General features: G+C 33.8%; 1 protein-coding gene across 2 annotated transcripts in view; it reads right to left on the bottom strand.

The window, feature by feature from the left end:
• CDH13 (cadherin 13) overlaps positions 1–22,503 on the bottom strand; it is a 1,300,132-nt gene that overhangs the window by 1,049,642 nt on the left and 227,987 nt on the right. For both annotated transcript variants that reach the window (XM_031949184.1, XM_023494633.2), the window contains exon 2: positions 11,961–12,072. In XM_031949184.1, the coding sequence (XP_031805044.1) occupies positions 11,961–12,072 (112 nt within the window). The remainder of the gene's footprint in view (positions 1–11,960; positions 12,073–22,503) is intronic.

Raw genomic sequence — 22,503 nt, 5'->3', positions numbered from 1 at the left:
TATTGGGATATAGAGCTTTGCTTCTTTAGTCACAGGACTTGAGTTAAGATATTACATCTGTTACTACCTTTATGTGCAAATAACATTACCTCTATGGAGTTTTTTTCCCATTTCATATACATATATATATAAATGTATGTACATATATGTGTATGATATGTATATGCACACACATACATATATGTATATTCATATATAAAAATTAGGGATAGCTTTGAGGTCCCTTTCAACTCTATGAAGGTCAAGATGTGTGACCTTTATGATAAGAAATGAAGCACTCTATAACCCAACACTGGATTCCAGAAAGTAACTAGTAGACAATGTAACAATGGCAAAAGTATCTTGAATGAAGAGTCAAAGGCAGTAGAATTTCTCTCAGTGCAAAAAGGTACTTCCCAGATTCCTTGGATATGACCATCTTTGCATGTTAGGAACTTTATTTTCCATTTTCCTTTTTTTTTATTTTTATTTTTTTATTTAATAGCCTTTTATTTACAGGATATATGCATGGGTAACTTTACAGCATTAACAATTGCCAAACCTCTTGTTCCATTTTTTCACCTCTTACCTCCCACCCCCTCCCCCAGATGGCAGGATGACCAGTATATGTTAAGTACATTAAAATATAAATTAGATACACAATAAGTATACATGACCAAAACGTTATTTTGCTGTACAAAAAGAATCAGACTCTGAAATATTGTACAATTAGCTTGTGAAGGAAATCAAAAATGCATGTGGGCATAAATATAGGGATTGGGAATTCAATGTAATGGTTTTTAGTCATCTCCCAGAGTTCTTTCTCTGGGCATAGCTGGTTCAGTTCATTACTGCTCCACTGGAAATCATTTGGTTGATCTCGTTGCTGAGGATGGCCTGGTCCATCAGAACTGGTCATCATATAGTATTGTTGTTGAAGTATATAATGATCTCCTGGTCCTGCTCATTTCACTCAGCATCAGTTCATGTAAGTCTCTCCAGGCCTTTCTGAAATCATCCTGTTGGTCATTTCTTACAGAGCAATAATATTCCATAATATTCATATACCACAATTTATTCAGCCATTCTCCAACTGATGGGCATCCACTCAGTTTCCAGTTTCTAGCCACTATAAAAAGGGCTGCCACAAACATTCGTGCACATACAGGTCCCTTTCCCTTCTTTATAATCTCTTTGGGATATAATCCCAGTAGTAACACTGCTGGATCAAAGGGTATGTATTTTCCTGTTTTCCTAAAGGGGATCCTGGTACATGGTATTGTCTCTTCGATAGAACCAAAATCCTACTTGATATTAACCTTTCCCTGGAAGCTTTCCCAGAAGTTTTGGATTTCTGCCTTTTTATTATCCCTTCCCCCTTCGTGATAAATATGTGTTTATTTCCAAACCTAATGACAAATTATAATTTAACTTTTTGCCCTCAAGTCTCTCATAATCTTTGCTTTTTGGCAGCTGTTTTCTAATTTATATTATTTTTATTTGAACACATATCTTTCCTCTCATATAAGCTCATAAACATCTTAAAAACAAGTATTCTGTCTAGGTACAACTTTTTATCCCCAACATCCAACATAGCCTTCTATTCATAGCAAGTTCTTGATAAATGTTTGTTGTACTATATTATGAATCTGTCTACAGCTATTAGTTTTATGTTACTTAGAGCAAAAACTGTCCTTATTTCATAGCATGTATTTTAGTGTTAAGCTTATTGGATCCCTCATAAATATAGGAACTGATTTATCAATAGGTAATCATAAATATATATTTTTATGAAGGACTACTGGGACTAATGGACAATAAATGAAGAGAAAATTCCCTGCATAATTATTCTACCTAACTTCAGCTTTGTTGGTTGGTACTTGATGGGGTAGGAATATAGAAGGTGGGGAACTGAGAAATTACTACAAGGGAGGAAATATATTTATAATATGGTTGAAGGTCTGAAATTACCATATCTGCTTTCTTAATTTTTTTTCCTAGTTGTTTCTTTGGAATTATTTACCTTTTGGTCTTCTAATTAAACTTTGTTATTATTTCTTCCAACTCAGTAAGATTTTTTTAGTGATATAATTGGAATGGAATTATATAAATACAATAGTTTAGATAAAATTGTCACTTTTAAATTATATTGACTTTACCTACCCATAAAAAATAAATATCACTTCAATTATTTAGATCTAACTTTATTTCAGTTCAAGATATCTGTGTTCTCAGTCACTGTATAGGGTAGGACCATGAGGGTCTCAATGGATAGACATTTCTTGCTCATCTCTGAATAAGAAGAAACACAAAACTTAAATGTAGAAAACTAAATTCAGTCCTTTTGATGCCACAGCAAAGTCAACTTTAAATTATCCCAATAATTAAGTTGATTAATCTCTTTCATTTGATCAAAAAGCAAACTGGTTAATAAAGACTAGAAAGTGGAAAAGAACTTACTTCCCCTTTTTAAAAAGAGAAATGAATACACAAGGCAAGTACCTGGATGTGAAGCCCCAATCCCTAGAAATTCTGAACCTAGAAACATGAATTCTCTCACCTCCCAGACAGGAAGGGTCATCTATTCATTAGCATCCAAATTAAATCTTTTCAAAAGGGTCAAAAGGGCCTTTGTTTGGACATTTAATTCACTGGCAAAGTGTTTTGTTTTTTTTTTTTTTTCTTCTTGGTTATCATGCAGGCCGCAGCACCTATTGCCTTTTCATTAATTGCCTTCATTTTTCAGATTCATGATTTGATTTATAGTCAATTAAAAATACCCTCAAAAGTCATGGCTCATGTATGTTAAGTACAAACATGATTAATGTGATTAATTGAATGGTCAGATATGACCTACCTATGGTGAGGGTGGTGTCATAGTGACACAGCTGAAGAGTGTCCTCATGGAAACTAGGATCACTCCAGGGGCTTACTGAAAGATCATGCAAGAGGATTACTGAAAGGGAGTAATGGAAGGTCAAAGACAAACTGGCAGGGTCTCAATATAATAATGAAAAGATGCTATGCTGAACTACAAAGCAAAAATGAACTTGGCTATTAATAGAATGCGAATGAACACCACAGTGGAAATACTCTTTCCTTCCCTCTTTCCAGAGCTCATGTCCAAAGCAGTACATGTCAAAAACCAAAAGACTCACTTCTTGAATATGAATGGGAATATCATTCCCTGATTATCCCAAGTTAGCTGCAGCTCATAGCAATCTCTCTTCCATCAGTTACTCACACCCATTCTAATAATACTTCTTTTTTCTCAAATTGAGGTTCTTTTTCCTTGATGTGAGAGTGAATGACAGATATTAAAAACTATACATGTTTCACAAGAAAAAGAAAGCAAATGAACAAATCCTTTTAAAAATCAACAATAAATCCAAGAACAAAATGAGTACATTAGAAATCAATGATTCATATGAACTAGTTGTTTTCTTCCAAAAGAAAAAAAGATTCATAGTCTAGAAGGATAGACAGAAATTGGATAGACCAGTGTTTGAAGGCAGAGGTACCAATCAGTTAGTAATTGTTTATTAAGCACCAATTCTATGCCAGCACTGTACTTGAGAGAGAATACCACAAAGATTACTGAATTGTTGAGATTCAGTATGAGAGACTGTTGTTATGATAATCAGGTAAACTGCACTGAGGTGGCTCAGTAATTTGCCAGTTACCAGACCATAGGGTAGATGATAAGAGGCAGCAAATCAATAAACTGTATCCTCTTTAAATTTTACCAAAATCTCTAACCATCAGGAATCAGGTGAGTGTCTGATTAATCTCTCCTATGGTCCTAATTCAAATTATCATTTCATCTTATTTAACACACTTTTCACTGTGAAAATGAAAACAAAATTGAAATTCTTCAATTCACTTTCCATATGGAGATGAAAAGGTTTTTTTTTCTCCTTGAGTTACAGACAGTTAGGACCCTAAAACAGACTGCTAAAGATAGAATGAAAGAATTCCCTTGGACATATCAGAAGCAAAGTCTGATGCTGAATTTTGATCCTCATATGTTGTTGGCAAAATGGACTTTTAAAGACAAAATCAAATGCTATAGTAGAGAGAATAGAATAAAGAGTTATTTGGATGTGGAAAAAAAGGGGGTTTTAGATGGAACTAAAGAAAAGATGCATAGAAGTGAACATTGAATATGATATTAGGCAAATAAAAATGTAGAGGGGACTGTAACAAGTTGAAAAGATGAGTCAATAAGATTTGAGGAGGAAAATAAAAAATGATGAAAAGAACTATTATTGCCTGTGAACATAAAGAATGGGAAGCAATGGGAAGCAATAGGCTTTAAAGAAGGGACCCCGAAACTCTGAAAATCCTTGAAAAAGATAATCTCCTTCAGCTCTGCCTCAATAAAGGACCCTGCCCCAAGGGACAGTTTCACCCTTGTTATCTGGGTGGGGTTGGCTCAATCCTGAAACTCATTGAATTCAATTCAAATTCTAGCTCAAGCTGAAACCCAACTAGGAACCAACTTGGGACTCCACCCACAAGCCCCCTTCACCTTGTAGCCAAAGCTCCCATTATAAAAGAGCCAAACTAAAAGCCTCTCTTTGCAGAGGTTCCAAACATGCCAGCTCCATTCTTGTGATGTCAAGGGCCTCTGTCCACTGGAATACTCTTTCCAGTGTCATCCTCTCTTTATCCTCACCTATTTCCTAACCAGACATTATGCGCCTCTGTCAGGATTTCTAACCTTAGTTCCAATCCCCATAATAAACCTCTTTTATCAATCTAGGTTTTCGGATTTGTAAATTCCTTTACAGAGAACCTCTGCGCCGCCAGGAGGGGGTTCCCCAAAACTCCCTACCCTTGTGCCGAATCCCAAGGGGTTGCAGGGGAGCCAAACCTCTTCATTTGGTTCCCTGAACCGTGAATCTGCCACTAGACCTTATTATTTAACTTCCTGACAACCAGAAACCCTAATCTCATTTTGGTTTCCTAAATCTAAATCTCATCAGCTTCATTCACCTTAAATCTGAATAAGAAAATATATAAAAGTCAAACTAGGGGCACAATATCATAACTTACTATGTTAATTCAGATAATGTTACACTTTTTAAAAAAGTGATTATTTTTAGAATATATTTAATATTTTATTTTTACCCCAGTTACATGGAAAATTAATTTTAACATTCATTTTTAAACTTTAAGTTACAAATTACCTCCTCACTCTTTCCAGTCTCCTACCCCCATTGAGAAGGCAAGCAATTAAATATAGTTCATACATGCATAGCCATGCAAAATATTTCTGTATTAGTCATGTTGTGAAAGAAAACAAATCAAGAAAAAGCATCTTGAAAAAAATAAAAAAATTTTTAAAGTATATTTCAATACATATTCAAATATCACTAGTTTTTTCTTTGGGAATGATAGCATTTTTATCATAAGGACTTCAGAGTTGTCTTGAATCATTATATTGCTGATAACAACTATGTTATTCACAGCTGATCATCTTAAAACATTGTCACTACTTTGTACACAGTACATTTCACTTTGCATTAGCTCATGGAAGTATTTCCGGCTTTTTCTGAGATTATCCTGCTCTTCACTTCTTATATCACAACAGTATTCCAACTTCAAAACATATTGCAATTTGTTTAATCATTCTTCAAATGAAGGACATCCTCTCAATTTCCAATTCTTTGTCACCAGAGAAGAGCTGCTATAAATATTTTTGTATGTATATGTCCTTTTCTTTTTTGTTTTTTTAGTCTTTTTGGGGATACAGAACTAGCAGTGGTATTGCTAGGTCAAAGATATTCTGGCCCTTTGGGCAAAGTTCAAAATTGCTCTACAGAATGGTTGAATCAGTTCACAACTCTACTAACCACATATTAATGTCTTGTTTTTCTCACATGCAATATTTGCCATTTTCCTTTTCTGTCCTATTAGCCGATCTAATAGGTACATGGTGGTACCTCAGAATTGTTTTAATTTTCACTTCTCTGATAGTGAATTAGAACATTTTTCCATATGACCATATGACATTTTTCTATATTTTCCATAGCTTTGATTATTTTATCTAAAAACTTTTCATATCTTTTGATCATTTATCAATTGGAGAATGGCTTTTGATTTTGCACACGACTCCTTTCTCTCTATGCTTGAAAAATGAAGCATTAAGCATGCTAAAAGTTTTCAGAGTTACTACTGCCAACTGTATTTTCCTCCATTTTATTCAATACCCCTCATTTATTCTGTTTTCTCTCTCCCTTCTCAAAAGAGTTTTGCTTCTGAATATCCATTCTCAAATGTATTTTCCCTTCTATCACTCCCTTCTTTTATCTGCTCCACTCCTTTTCTATAGGATAAGACACATTCTATGCCCAATTGAGTGTGCATGTTATTACTACTTTGATTCAATTTTGATGAGAATAAGATTCATCCATTCTTCTTATCTCCCTGCTCTTCCCCAGCATTGTAAAAGTTCTTTCTTGCCTCTTTTATGTGATTATTTACTCATTCTAGTCTCCCTTTCCCTTTCTCCCAGTGAATTCTTCTTTCTCCTCTTTTAACTTTATTTTTTTTACATCTCATCCTTTTATATTCAACTCATCCCTGTGCTCTTTCTATATTTTCTAACCATTATAAGATTGAGGAATTACAAGTATCTTCCTGTGTAAGAATACAAACAATTTAGCCATTTTCTATTCAGCTCTGCTCTTTTCATCAAGAATGCTTGAAAGTTCTTTATTTCATTGAATTTACATTTTCTTGTTCCAAGATTATACTTAATTTCATTTAATTTAAGGATTATACTTAATATTCACAGAATAATGCCCCTCATATTATCATATCCAAAATCCTCTGATTCTTTAGTGTAGAAGCTGCTAAATCTTTTTGTCTGTGGATCCACAATATTTGAAATGTTTCTTTCAGTCTGCTGCAATATTTTCTCATTGACCCGGGAGTGCCAGAATTTAGCTATAATATTTCTGGGAATTTTCACTTTGGGATTTCCTTTAGAAGGGATCAGTGGATTCTTTTAATTTCTATATTATCCTCTGTTTCTAGAATACAAGGGAAGTTATCCTTGGCAACTTCTTGAAAGATGATGTCTAGGACCTTTTTTTTATTTTTGATCATGGTTTTTATATAGTTCAATAATTCTTAAATTATCTTTCCTGAATCTATTTTCAAGGTTAGTTGTTTTTCCAATGAGATATTTCACAGTCTTCTTTTTTTCATACATTTGGTTATATTTTATTGTTTCTTAATTTCTCATGAAATCATTAGTTTCCATTTGCTTAATTCTAATTTTTAAGGAATTATTTTCTTCAGGTCAAATTTTCTATTTCATCAATTCTTTTTAAAGAATTTTTTTCCTTCAGTGAATTTTTATGCATTTTTCCCCATTTGACCAGTTCTGCTTATTAAAACATTCTTCTCCTCATTTGGCTTGTGTACTTCCTTTACCATTTGGCCTAATCTATTTTTTTAAATTGTTTTCTTCATTTTTTTTGTTTGTATCTCCTTTACCAAGTTGTCAACTCATTTTTTTCATGATTTTCTTGTATCACTTTCATTTCTCTTCCTGTTTTACTTCTACCTCTCTTACTCAAAATCCTTTTGAGCGTTTCCAAATGCTGAAACCAATTCATAGTTTTCTTGGGGTTACTATCCACATATGTGTATGTATATATATATATATATATATATATATATATATATATATATATATATGAATATATATATATAACTTTCTATGGTCAGTTTTTGTTGTATTTGTTGTGTGCTCATTTTCTTAGCCTAGTTCTTTTCTTTTAACACTCTGTTAAAGTAAATCTATGCTTTGAAGGTGGAGGAAGCACTGTCTCAAGCTTCAAGAATTTTTTGCAGCATTTTCAAATATATGTTTAAGGACCTGTGAGTTTTCAGTTCTTCCAAAGTATTATGATCTAAAGAGAGGTTTTCTCCTGACCTGTGCTCTAGTTTGCATGAGACCACAAGCTTTCTTTTCTGTCTCAGAAGTGTGAGGAAGGTTCCTGTTATATTGTGGCAATAAGCTCTGCTGTATTATTTCTCCTCCTCATCCTGCCACCCAATACTGATGCCCAGATCTGAATATGGGCAAAGGAATGTAGTCCTTCCCAAGTGCTAGCAAAAAGACCCCTGTAATCTCTTCTGAGCAGTTGTTTGACCCCCTCTGAGGGCTAAAAGTTCTGGAAGCACCACTGACACTGTTGATTTATTAATTCCCAAGACCTGTTCCTGGTTTGCTGGATCCAGCCTATGCTGACTAGGCTGACATATTCTGCATTGGACTGTGTTCCACTCTCAACCAGGTGTGACACACCTTCCTTGCTGATATTCTGAGTTGTCTTTGACTGGAAAATTAATTCACCTGGTCCTTAAGTGGGTTCTACTGCTCCAGGAATTGTTTCATTGCTTTATTTAAAGGTGTTGGGAGGTGTTTGTAGGAAAACTTAGGGGAGTCTCTGCCTTTTTCTGCCATCTTGGCTCCAACCCTTACCACTCCACATTATACTTTCTAACCTCAGTTGAGAACTAGCAGGAAAAGAGATGGCAATTGACCTATTGCTTTGTTCTTTATTATTTTGTATATCATAAAACCTTCCTGGGGTCTTGGGATTTCATGGTTCTAAAACATTGTCATAGCATCCAACAGTCACAGAATAGGATATGACCAAGTCAAGAGCATAATATAGGATTAAAACATAGACACTAATTCTTTCAAGATATTTGATCTAATACTTCTCTATTCATGAAGGGGTCCTCAAACTATGGCCCGTGGACCAGATGTGGCAGCTGAGGACGATTATCCCCCTCACCCAGGGCTGTGAAGTTTCTTTATTTAAAGGCTCACAAAACAAAGTTTTTGTTTCTACTATAGTCTGGCCCTCCAACAGTCTGAGGGATAGTGAACTGGCCCTCTATTTAAAAAGTTTGAGGACCCCTGAAGAGAGTATGTCTTGAACAACACAATTCCCTCCCTATATAAAAAAAGAATCTTGTTTTTATTTATCTAGCATATGTTTTATATAGACTTCCCTATACACATGTTGTCATCTCCAAATAAAATATAAGTTTCATAAGGTCAAGTACCATTTGTTTGTTCATTTATTAATATTTTTAATCATTTGTATCTAATATATAGGTGGTATTTAAAAAGTACTAAAACATTGATTGATATGCAAAATTAATGTTTTTTCATAAATGATGTGAAACATCAGGCTCTATGGAAAGTATAGTCTAATGCCATGATTATGGTTTGCTTTCATCTAAACATTTGATGTTCTTTTTACACTGCTACTATTTTAAAGAAGCCCTTACAATTTATAATCCTTTCTGAGTATTGTGTTTCAGAGATTATAAATGTGTACACATACACACACATGTTTATTTTTATATTAGACAATTATATTATTTAAATTCATAAATATATAGATGTATGTACGAGTCAACCAAATCATGTCTATATACACATACATAAATTTATATTTATGTATATATATATATATATATATATATATATATGTTTTGATTGGCTCACAAAAAGAAATTTTTCCACAAATAGTGAAGCAGGCTATTTCTTATTTTTTTTTAAGGCTTTTGTTGTTGTTACTGATAAGAGGGAGCCACCTCTACCTAACTCTTACAGTCTTAAAGCGTTTAACCATGTCTGGAGTTCTCTGTGCTAGAGTTTGTCCAATTCTGTACTACCTTCAGACTATTCACAACATTAACTCAGTTGACACTGTCCCCACTAATATTTCTTGACTCATGAAAATATGCCCAGAGCTCTGGAAAAAATAAACAATGATTCAGACCACAGAAAGCACATACCCTATATATCTCTTTTTTTTTTTTTTTTTTTTTTTTTTTTTGCTGTTGTCATTCTAATGGCAAAGATACTCTCTCTATGCATGTGTTTCTTCAGTGCTAAGTACAGTTTCTCTGAAGTAATTTCTAGATTTGCTGAATGGGCCAAGTCTCATTTTGCTGACCCAACACACATGCAAATATACAATTTTAAATGTCTCACTTCCTTCTCCTGAATGTGCTACATTGATAATTAGCATAGTTCCATTTAGCGTTAACTAGCCTACACAGAACCAACAACCATAACCCACTTAATTACTAGAGAAAAAAAAACTTTGATATTGGAATGTACAGTATGGTCTAGTTTAAATTAAAAAGATCCCCCTGAAGTCGGATTGTTTCCTGTTTCTCAGTAGAGAATTAAAAGCTATTTGGTGTAGAGAAGATTACAAAGGCAATCACAGTTAGGGACCTGCTTTGCATATCAACACTCCTAATTTGCATACTCATGGTGGGCCTCACATTTCAAAGTATGTTAACATAGATGTGATTTGGGATAATAGCTAAAAACCCAGAACAGTCAGCAGAATGGCTATCTATGAACAGATGCCATTTGGAATATTGATTCTGATGAATGTAGGAGTAAAAAACAATGAGAGCTTCTTGACCTATCTAGCCAAAGAAATTTCTCCAGTGGCCAAATCATCATAATCACTCACAGATATCTAGTTGTTAGGTATGTTCTACATTTTTCCATTATTGGCTTTAATTATCAAAATCCTTCCTCCATCATCATGGTGAGCATCAGGCTGACAGCGTAAAGCCAAGCCTGGCCTTTTATTCATGAAGATTTGGGTTTAAGAACTGCTTTGGGTACATCCTGGCAGAATAATTCTGGATAAGTTGTTTAATTTATTATTGCCCATAGACATCTCTAAAACTAAAAGTTGCAGCACAGTTACAATTTGCATTACTAGAGTTTCCGTACCAGGAGTTTCCTCTGTGGATGAAATTGCTTATCTGGACCAAACATATAACAATTAAATAAAAAGATGGATAGTTAGCAATATAGATATTCTTGTATATATGGAAAAAGAGAGAAATAAAGAGAAATGAAAAGATATTTCAGTATTCAAGCCTTAATTGCTTTGGTTTAATAGATACATATATACACACACATATATATGTATATAAATATATGTAGATGCACACATAGGTACATACTGTATCCTTATATGTTGGAGTATCTTTATATCTTAGCTTACATTTCCATCATATACCTATATTAACTCTCCCATGTTTGAATAACAGCTCACTGTTGAATCAAGTTTACTACTCACATTAAGTAAAAAGAGAACTCAGATTGGAAATGACCATTTGAACATGTATCCAGTTGCATGGTAGTTATACTCCAGTTTAAGTTACAAGTATGTATTCTCTTGATCAAAAGCTTTTAAATATGGAACCCATGTACTTTTTTATTTAACTCAAATTTGTCTTTAGTGGCTGATATTCTGAAAGGCAATACTTTTGCTTTTTATTGACCTGTGTCTCTAATGCAGATATACACTTTTTTTTTTTAAAGAAAGAATAAAACCACACAGCAAGTTCAATAGAACCTCTTCGAATATTCCTTGGTTACCTAGAAAAACTTGGATTCAGAATTCTTAAATCACACATTTGCACTAGCTAACATTCTTTTACTTATATTTTGATACTGTCATTAATGCCAAGGTCAGGAAAAAGGCAAAAATTCTAATGAATGAGAAGGCAGAGGCTACACTCTTTAGCTCTCTATCCTACCCCAGGTAGATTATCTGTATTTACTTTTCAAAGAACAACTCCTTGTCATATAGCTTCAGGAAAGGTCAGCTGAGGATGAAATGCTAGAAAAGAGACCAATGAATGAAGCTTCTATGATAAGGGCAATTACCAACTCTGCTTGCCATCTATCCTGACAAAGACCTAACTCAAAACTCTTTCACAGGGGCCAAGTCCTAGTATTAGAAAATGTGCAGAGAAAACAAGTTGTTCTCTCCAAAGAAGACATCCCCCATCAATAAAAAAAACTATTTTTCAATGATGCATCCAATGTGGCCCTTAAAAGTGAAAATTTCTGATATGAGTACAGACAGAATGTAACAGATTTTTCATTCGATATTTCTTACAGTTTAGAATCAACTGGTCCTCAAAGAATTCAGCTGGCTGTTCAATGCGGAATGTCTTTTGCTTAAATCCAGGGATGCATTCCAAATCCTCTGCAAATGTGAGCAGCAACACCTGATGAAACAAAGCAAAGGACTATTTTAACATCAATTGATCCATTTCTCACAGCAGTTACCCCTAGACTTGTACATTTCCACAGAAATTTTAGGTTTTAATTCCATATTCAAAGGAAGAGGTGTGTTGGAAATGGCTTTCAAGGCTGCTGGCATCTTCTTTTGGCAGTGAATTTTGGAAAATGTACCAATATCAAACAGATGTGGCAGATATCATGAAGCAACAATGGCAATTCTTTTGCAAAATTTTGTATCTGCTAAGACTTTCACCAATTTCTTGTTATAAAGTTTCCCTGTTGAAATATGGATATAAACCAAAAACTCCTGTGGATACTTGAGCTTCAGTGTAATTCACTTTTCCACAAGCAAAGGGGTACTTTTATCCTGGCAAGAAAGAAATGAGTGTGGTCATTTCATTGGTTGTGTTTCCTACAGGGAACCTCATGCAGAGCTTTCTCCACTGTTGGATATCCCTTGAAATGTGTAGTTACCCTAGGAGAACTAAGTCCCAATTCTATATACCAATATTTTCAAAATCATTGAATACAGATATAATATAGGATTTCAAATAGAATTGCACCTTAGAGCTCACCTAGCCCAATCCCTTCATTTATCAGATTAAGAAACTGGGGTCAAGAGAGATAAAGTGATTTTCCAAGTTTATACAGATAGTAAATAATATAACTAAGATTTGAACTTAACTCCATTTCTAAATAATCTAAGTTCAGAGCTAGGTCTGGGTAGCATTGCCACTGTGGATGTACATATATGGCTACAATGCAGAGATATTAAAAGAATTGAAAAAGGGAAATGATCTTTTTCTAACATTCCCTAACTAAAATAATAGAAGTAAAGATACTCCAGCCTGAAATGGGCATGTATTACTACATTCTGTTTAGAAGGTGAAAGATGTGAATAGACACATCCTTTTATTTTCTTCAAACACTACAGTCTGAAATTAGCATATTATCTCCTCCTTGTATAAAGTTATAGTCTGAATCAGACATAACATTAACTTCTTACTATAAAAGACTATAGTTGCAAGTAGTGACACTATTGTCCCTCTTGGGAGACTACATTATCATGGACTGACAACTCATCTTACAGTTTGAACTAGTCCTTTTAAGGGACCTTTCCATGTATTGATAACATGTTATGACTACATCTGTTCCAAATCTCTTATAGGCTTACATCCCATGTAGGCAGCATATAAAATAATTTACATTAATTTAGTGGTCATCTGACAAACAGAAAACCATAACCTATAATTCAGCCAGTTCAATGATATTGTCCAAGGTCCTATCCCTGTCACTTCATGCTTTCCATCATATCTTCCCAGCTAATTAGTTAATTCTGCCTTAAATCTTATGAGCTAATTAGAGCAATTATATCTTCTGTTATCCAAGTTCTCCAAGGACAAGGAGGAGAGAAAATAATGAAAAGTTGGAAATTTATCTATAGATTTATCAATCAATTTGAAATGCATTTGCAATTATCTACCTGGATAAACTCGAGCTAATCCTTGGGTCTTTTTTTGTAGGTAGGTAGAATAGAAAAAGCAGTCTTAGACAAATACTACTTTAGGGATTCTCTGGAGTTTTGGAAGGAAGAAACCCATCTTAGATGATATTATGGGGCAAAACTTCCATTTCAAAATGAAAAACAATCAATATTTTATTTTTGTATAAATCTAGTTTAATTACTCTCATCCAAAAAAAAAAAAAAATGAAAGAAGGCTAAATGCTAAATTGTGTTTGTTTCAGGTCTTTTGGACCAGACCAGTGATTTATTTCATTGTGGAAGTTCTTCTACCAAGGTTCTTCCTTTGAAATTTAAATAGTCATATAAAAGTGAGAGGAAAAGGAGTGGTTACTTGTTCAGGTTCACACATCTAGTGTGGGAGAGAATAGACTTAAAACTTGGATTTCCCTGAAGCTTTCTATCCATGCCTCTTACTGAGACAAGCAATAAATCCTGTGTATGTTCAGGCCTTAAAGATTACTACCTGACAATACCCCTTTATAAAAGATGGAAAAAATATCTATGGATATTGTCCTAAGTCAAATGTCTTCAGAGAAGAAGTAAACTGGAAATTTCCACAGTTTTTTCCTTAAAATGAGGAAAATCTAAATAGAGATCAGCTCAGCATCAGTCTATATTCCTACATATAGGGCAAGTGTTATGTCAATTTAACAAACAGAAGGTGACCTTTTCTCACATAGAAATAATTATCAGATCTGGCCTGGTCTTGCTGTGAAATGTTCAGTTTCATTCTCACTATGCAACTCTCACTACTTTCTTCTCTGCCAGACATTAGACAAGATGTCAGATTTGTCATCACGTGGGAAGCTTTTTATTAATTATCTCACAGAAGCAAAATCCTTTTTTGTAATTTATTTTTCACACCAAGAAAATTCTTCTATTGAACTAAATGTCTATCTTGTTAAATTGTTTTTCTGCTAAAGGTCTTCACTTTGAAAAATCCCAGAAGAAAAGAAATAAGCTGGGCAACAATTGATGTTGAAAGGAAGAAGCTGATCCCATTATGCTGAATGCAGCATATCTTGGAGTTGGCCCTGGCTGCTTGGTATTTGTTATCTAAAAAGACTGAATGCTTAAATCTTTGAGTGAATAAAAACTCTCTCCAATTGGGAAGCAAACATAAAAACCTATAATAGCATCTGGCCCCATCCTCATGGATGGTGAACAGTACCACATGAGTTTCTTCAGCTGGCATTAGAAAGATATTTCTATTTATTATCACAAGAGGAGTCTTATTGTTAATCATCTTGCAAAATTAACATCTTATCTTACAAATTTACTGTGAGTTTCCAATAAAAGCATATGTAGAGCAAGTTTTCACCTGATGGGAATCACTGAGAATGGGTTAGAATGTGATACAGGACTATGATATGGAAGTAGAAGAGTATACTGTTCAAACAAAGTAGAATGGGACAATTGTATAGAAAACCATAAGATATTACATTCTTATATGAAAATGCATGAACCAGGTATTAACTGAAATATGATGGAAAACATTTTAGGGAAGAAAATGGAGAAAGAATGAGAAGTAATATTGTAGTAGGAGTATATAACAGACCACCTAATCAAATGGGGAAAATGGATCTTAAATTCCAGAAGTCAATTCAATTCAAAAAATATTTATAGGTCTATTATGTACTAGATGGTGTACACATATATATGTGCTAGGATATAAAAGCAGAAGAGAATGTCACTATCCTAAAGCATCTTATATTTTGTAGAAAGGGAAATAATATGTGCACATATAAGCAAATATAAAATTTATGCAATTTATAGGATGATAGTATAGATCTAACATGAATAGCAACTGGTTGCCAACTTACTTAAATGGGAGAGTTCCAGAAGGTACAATGGAAAGATATAAAAGTTTGTGAGAGGGAGAGCAGAGAGATAGTGCTGACATGGATGGATCCCAGGAATAGGGGATGGGTAGTCCAGAAGAGAAATTTGATCTGGACAATCTGCAGCTTAGGATCACAAAGACTGTGAGTTGGAGCAATAGTTTAATATATTGCCTTGTTCTCATAAAAGAGTTGGTACAGAGACAGAGTACAATAATCATGGGAGATGTCAAATTCCTGGACTTCTATTAAAGCAAAGTAAATGACAATATTTTTTTTGCCTTGTTGAGCTGATAGCTTTATTATTTGTTGAAGGAAAGGATGGAGAGAATAGCTATTATGGATCTGATTGTGACTACATCACTTCAATTCAATTACAGAAATTATTACATGTCTGCTAAGATGAAAACATTATGCTAGATATCAGGGAAACAAAAACTAAACAGTTTCAATCTTTAAGGTTACATTGTAGTAATATGAAGTATACAGGAGGTCCATAGTTCTTTATTCATTATGGCTAGAATATACAGTATGTGAAGGTAAATAGCATGGAATAAGTCTGAAAAGGGATATCAGAGACAGATTATGAAGTCCTTTAAATGCCACAATTGGGAGTTTATTTATTTTTATTCTTGATTCACTAAAGGTTTTATAGCAGAGGAGTAACCTTGTCAAATCTGTACCTTAGGAAGGTAATTTGAAGGATGCTTTAGGAGAGAAGTGATTGGGGAGGACAATATAAAGTTTTTAAACAGTGCAGAATAATAGTAGCGTAAGGAACTGCACTTAAATAATGTCTGTGTCCCTAGACAGAAGGGAATAGATGTGGGAAATATCACAAATGTAGAATATATAGGATTTAGCAATTGATTGCAATCTCAAAATCAAGCTTGATTCCTCTCTTCTTCAGTTTCTATATCCAATTAATTCTACTTCTACAATATCTCTTGACTCTACCCCTTCTCTCTTTACCCAGCAAGAGCTCCAATTCAGCCCTTCATCACCTCTCATATATATGATTTCAATAATTCACTGTTTGCTTTTCCTTCCTCTGATTTTTCTCCTCTCTAATTCAGGCTCTATGAAGTAACAATACTGATACCTCTTATGAAGCTTTTCTGACTTCCCTCCCTTTTGCTATGCTTAACCAAAATTACATATAATATAAAATGATATAACATGATATATGATATGATATGATTAATATGTATATACTCACACGTGTATATACATAAATATACTGTGTAAACAAGCTAAACATAATATTGCATGTCATTTATACATATGTGCCTAAGTATCTACTTATCTGTTATATATCATTTTATCTTTATTATCCCAGTGCCTAGAACAGTACTTGGCACATGGAAGCATAATAAATAATAGTTGTATGATTGACTCACATGAAGGGTGAAAGGAAAGTGTCAACAAGAATTCTGTTTACCAATGTAAATTGGTAAATTGGGAGAATGGTGGTATACTCAACAGAAATAGGATAGTTTGGAAAAATGGTAGCTTTGATGATAAAGATAATGAGTTCTATTTTCATTATACTATATTTGTGTTTGGTAGAATTGTCTCTTAGAAAGTCGAAGTTTAGATGAAACATGAGAATATACAGACACATGTATGTCTATAGCCATATGTATAAACATACTATATATTTCTTATCATATATACATACATGCATAAAAATATACATTTGTATGTGTGTATGTAGAGTGGCATTTATATTACACACACATACACACACACATATATTTAGGATATAGATGTTGTATACTTTTTTCAAGTAATTTGTATCTTATTGAGGCTGAAGAAATCCTAAGGGAAAGAAGAGGTTCCAGGACTTAGCTATATACATAGGAAGAAGTAGCCATGATATTATTAGGTTTCTTAATAGATTGATATGGAAAAACTAAATCCAAGTCTGGTGTTCACCCAAGATTTTTTGATGAGAGATTTTAGACCTCAGGAAAAAAATGTGTTGAAATATTATATCCTAAGATTCCAAAAAGGAGCTCAGGAAAAATGGATATTCTCAAGAACAAATTTCAGAGAATATAAATCCAAATGATTCCAATAAGGAAGTAAAGGAATATTGTCTAAAGAGACATGACATATCTCTTTTTAGAAGACATATAGAAGACAGAAATAATGACAAAGTGATTTAGGACATCTGTAAGAAATATGTTATGTAAAGTCAGGAGAATTAAAATGTAAAATTAACTGAAACTTGATGAAAGTAAGGATAAGAAAAAAAGATTTCTGAAATATGTGAAGGGGGCAGGTAAAGAAAGAAAGCCTAGGACCAGTTGTTTGGAAATATAGGACAATATTGATCAATGGCAGAGAAAGAATAAAAGTTCTTTCTCCTAATTTTAAGAAAAGTTTTCTTCAGATTGGAAATGAGATAAAAATGTTCAATAAAGAATTGAAAGAAAGCTGAAAATGGAAATGGTTAGAGAATGTCTAATTGACCTTCAGTGAATTCAAGTCACCAAGCTTAGATGAACTTCACTCCAGGATACTCAAAAGAACTTGCAAATGAGAATGAATTATATTAAGCTACAGATTATTTGAATTGTTTTTTATTTAAAATATATAGAAAGAAAACTAGTGATCATTGTAGGCCTATAGAGGTCACCAAGAAATATCTTGCATGATATTTTCTTTTTTTTTGCAGGTTTATTAGTATAAGACTCTATTGGAATTGCCAGAATCCTGTATTGAACCTGTGCCTCAAAGAAGCTGGACTTTAACTGACAAGTTAATCCCTTCCATCTTTAGGGATTGAAAAAGTTGAAATTACTTGATAAGAGAAATTATGAGCACATGAAAAATACAAAAACAGTGAGCATAAACCTGAACAAAAGAGGATCTGAGGAGCCATATGAAGAGACAACTGTTCTTAGGAGCAGATGCTAAGATTCCCTGACCAGAGCTATGTGACTGAATCATGAACAAGAGACATAGAACAGATGCTGTATTGCTCGAACTGTAGGACTGCTGAGATCAGAACTGTTAGTTATTCGTTGCCTTTGTCCTCCCTCCCTCCTCCCTCCCTCTCTCTCTCCTCTCTCTCTCTCTCTCTCTCTCTCTCTCTCTCTTTCTCTCTCTCTCTTTCTCAACATGATCTGTACCAAATTTAATCTCAGTTTCTTAACAAGCTGTCTACCTTTCTAGGTAGCTATTTTTTAAAGCAGATTATTATGATAAATGTGGTTAACCATTGCACTGTTAGTCTGTATATCTCAAAAGCAGAAAAAGAATTAATAGGTGAAAGAATTCAATTTCGACCACTATAGTATTTTTTGGCATGGATTCTTTTTTTCTGTCTGGGGGCTCAGAGCTGTAGAAAGAGAATTATTGACTCATGCTTTTACAATTTCATAAGTCAAAAGAAACATATATTTTGGGACTACTTTCTCTCCAAGCAATAAATGAGTCAGCAATTTGGTTATAGACAAGATTTTGACTAACTGACTGGAACTAGTGTGCATATCAAGGAGGTGTGGAGATCTAATAGAGTCATTGTCATTTTCTTCCTACTGCTTCCTACTGCTCTTTGAAAGGAATGCACCACTCCCTATCATAGAGTGGCAGATGGAAAAAAGTGAGAACTAAGAAAAAAGTAAAAGAAGTCTTCTCTCCCTTTTTGTGATCATGGTAACAAATGGGACAATTTGGGTTTGTTTGATCTTGTTAAAGTTCAAGTCCTTTAAGGACAAGCTACACATGTCAAGGAATATAGCCCAGAAACCCTTCTCAGTTCCCCAAATGCTCCAATGGGTTCTAGTCAGAGCACATGGAAGGGGACTTTATTTACCTCCATTATACAAGTTTGAAAGAAACAGTAACATCACAAATGCTACCATCACTTTTGCCTGAAATGGAGAAATACTGTCTCTCACAGTATGCTTAAGTATAAGAACCACTTTATCCAAAATGTAATCATAAATATTTACTATCGATATTGATTGAGGCCTTTGCTATAGTATTCCAAGGATCCCAGGGATCTAAATCCCTTCCCTAAATACTGAAAATATTTAATAATATGCATTAAAGAGATAGATAGCAGGCTGTTCAAATTTGGGGGTTTCACAGATAGAGGAGAGATTCCTAATATGCAAATCTTGTCTCTACTAATTAATAACTTTGTGATCTTTACCAACTCACAGAACATCTCCAAACTTCAAATATCTAAGATTACAATTTATGTATAGGTTGTTATCTGTATATCATACATATCTGTATATCATAAGGAATTCCTACACAGGATCATACATTTAGACCTTAAAGGACATCTAGTCCAACCTTTTATTTTATAAATGAGAAAGTTGAGCCTGAGACAGGTGAAATGACATCCCCAACATCCTGTGGACATTAAGTGGTGAGGGAAAAGCATGGGTATTTGCGGTAATACCAGTAGAGACCTTTCCTTTCAAGTAAGATATAATATTATTAATGCATTCTCTTTGCATTCAGTAATTGAACCAATTTTTAATTTACCTGACCTAACTTGCCTCTTATCTAGCCCACATCTCTGTCATTTTTTACAAGAATGGCAAGAGAAATGTTGTCAAATAACTTATAAAATGTAGATTAATTATCTTTACAAAAATGCCTTTGATGCTGGTGTTGGTGATGCTGAGGTTTGGTATAGCCTTTTCTTAATTCAGATACGTAGCTTCTTTGTTTATCAACATATCCTTTTATAGATTTTGCTATCCATCTTTTTTGTGTTCAAGTCAACAAATCTTTATTAGGTACTTGTAGTATTGCAGGTCCTTTGTTAAACACTGGGATAAAAAAAAAGAAAAGAAAATTTCTCTCTGCAAGAAGTCAAGGAGTTTACCTTCTTTTGAAAAGATATACAATGAGCATAGATAAATAAATGGAAAAAAATAAAAATAAATTGAGTAATTTCATGAATTGTTAATCACTAAGGGAATCATTTAAGAGTTGGCATATCAGTTACACTTTGAAGGGAGATAGAAGATCAGAGAGAAGAAAGGAGACATAATGTTCCAGTTGGGCAAGCAAGACAGTTTGTATGGAGGCATGGAGGAAAGAGATGGAGAATCACATTTGGGGAAATTAACTACACTAAATTAATAGGAATGGTAGGGTAGATTATGGGGTACCAAGACTGAATGTAGGCATTCCAAGGGGAGGACTATAAAACTATAAATTTAAAAACAAGGAGGGTAGTAGTGGAAATAAAAAAGGAACAGATGAGTAAAATGAAAGAAAAAATGGTGGGACTTATTGACAAATCATATGTAGCGGGAGCAAAAGAAAAAGAAGTCAGAATCAAATTGTGAAGGACTTTACAAATGAGAGAGACAGAGACAGAAAATATTCATTAAATGCTTATTATGTCCTCAGGCATTATATTAAGTGCTGAGGATAAAAACATAAATAGTAAAGACAATCAATCCCTAAACTAAGAAAACTGTATATTCTATTAGGAAAAAAAACGCAAATGGGACTTAGAAATAAAATATGAGTATTCAAATATTCCTGATGTTGCTGTAGAGTCATTGGACAATTCCAGAAAGTGGGAAGTGGCACTGGGAATGAAGTGCCTTGAGCTTTTTTTGAAATGGTGATTCAGCCCAGGGACTCACCAGGTAGGCAAGAGGGTCACAGTATGAAGACATATTTAGTGTGAAAGTTTACTGGTGCTCCAAAGAACAAAGAGAAGATCTAGAAATAGCAGCAGGGAGCCACTCAATCTTTGTGAGCAGAGAACTGTATTAGTATTCTCCTGTTTAAAAATATTTTTTAGTATTCTATTCAGGGATCAAAGTCAAGCTCAATAGTTTCTAATATGAAGAATCAATTATTATTTATTTTTCACTTTTGAAATAAGTAAAATATTTGCTCATCTTCCATCCACTATTTCCTCCTCCCCCTTCATTATCTTTAAAGTTTATTGACAATAGCTCAGCACTTATACATGTTAGGTTTTTTTTCAGTCCCCAAGAATGAAGTATATTTAGAAATGGTGACTATAACTTACCAAGGACAATTAAGTATTCTCTTATTTGTTACTTGTTGTATTAGCCTGAAGTGTTACAAGTAGGTAGCTCAGCTAAATCTGTTAGGATATATTAAATCATTCTTTCTAACTGCCAAAGCTTGTCCAGTTTGCATAATTTGTGAAAAGAGGGGAGATGAAATGTGCAGAAAAGTACATTTTCTCTTCTTCTACCTGTCCAAAGAGAGGAGTATGCAATATGGTATAGTGTAATGTTCAACTTGAACTCAAAAAACCTGGTTTCAAGTAATTTCTTTTTATTAGCTTTGTGACTTTGATTAAGTCACTTTTACTTTCTAGACTTCAGTTTCTTCCACGATAAAGTAGAAAGTTGACATCATAAGCTCTGAAATTATTTTTCATCACAACAGTATCTGCTTTTGCAATTTATGAGGAAATTCTGTGCTTGAGAGTTCTAGCACAATTAGATCTCAGAAACACCAGAAGTTTGCATTAACACCAGTTCCAAACACAGGCCCCCCCCTCTTCCTCCTCCAAGTTTCTGATCATCATATTGCTCATTAAACTAAATCCAACAGTTTCCCCTTTCAAGAAAAGAAAAATCCTTCCTTATTTTTCACAGTGAAATTTAAAGACATCTTTCTCAACAAGGATGTGATATCTCTCAACTCCAAAAAACTCAAATGGCATCCAGAATTTTGTGCTTTCTGGAATCTCTCATTTCAGTGTTGTGCACCAATATCTGAGGCTGTGCATATGAATACATAAAACTAAACATCTGTGTTTTGCACACATATACTTACTCGCACATTCTAGAATATGTGTTTTATTCAGAAATATAGTCAGATGACACTTGGTCTCAATTATAGACTTTAAAAAAAAGATAATTATCTTGCTCTATATTATAAATTTAGGGCTACCCTTAATTTAGTCCTGGAAAAAGATGACAATTCATAATAGACCTACATAACAGACTTTTTATTTGTTTGAACCTATAATTCCTTTATTATAAGAGAGGCTTCTAAGGAAATTCCCTCCATCAAAC

Source organism: Sarcophilus harrisii, chromosome 2 (assembly GCF_902635505.1).
Source record: "Sarcophilus harrisii chromosome 2, mSarHar1.11, whole genome shotgun sequence".
In the NCBI taxonomy this organism is placed as follows: Eukaryota; Metazoa; Chordata; class Mammalia; order Dasyuromorphia; family Dasyuridae; genus Sarcophilus; species Sarcophilus harrisii.
This window is presented reverse-complemented; position numbering and strand designations above follow the sequence as displayed.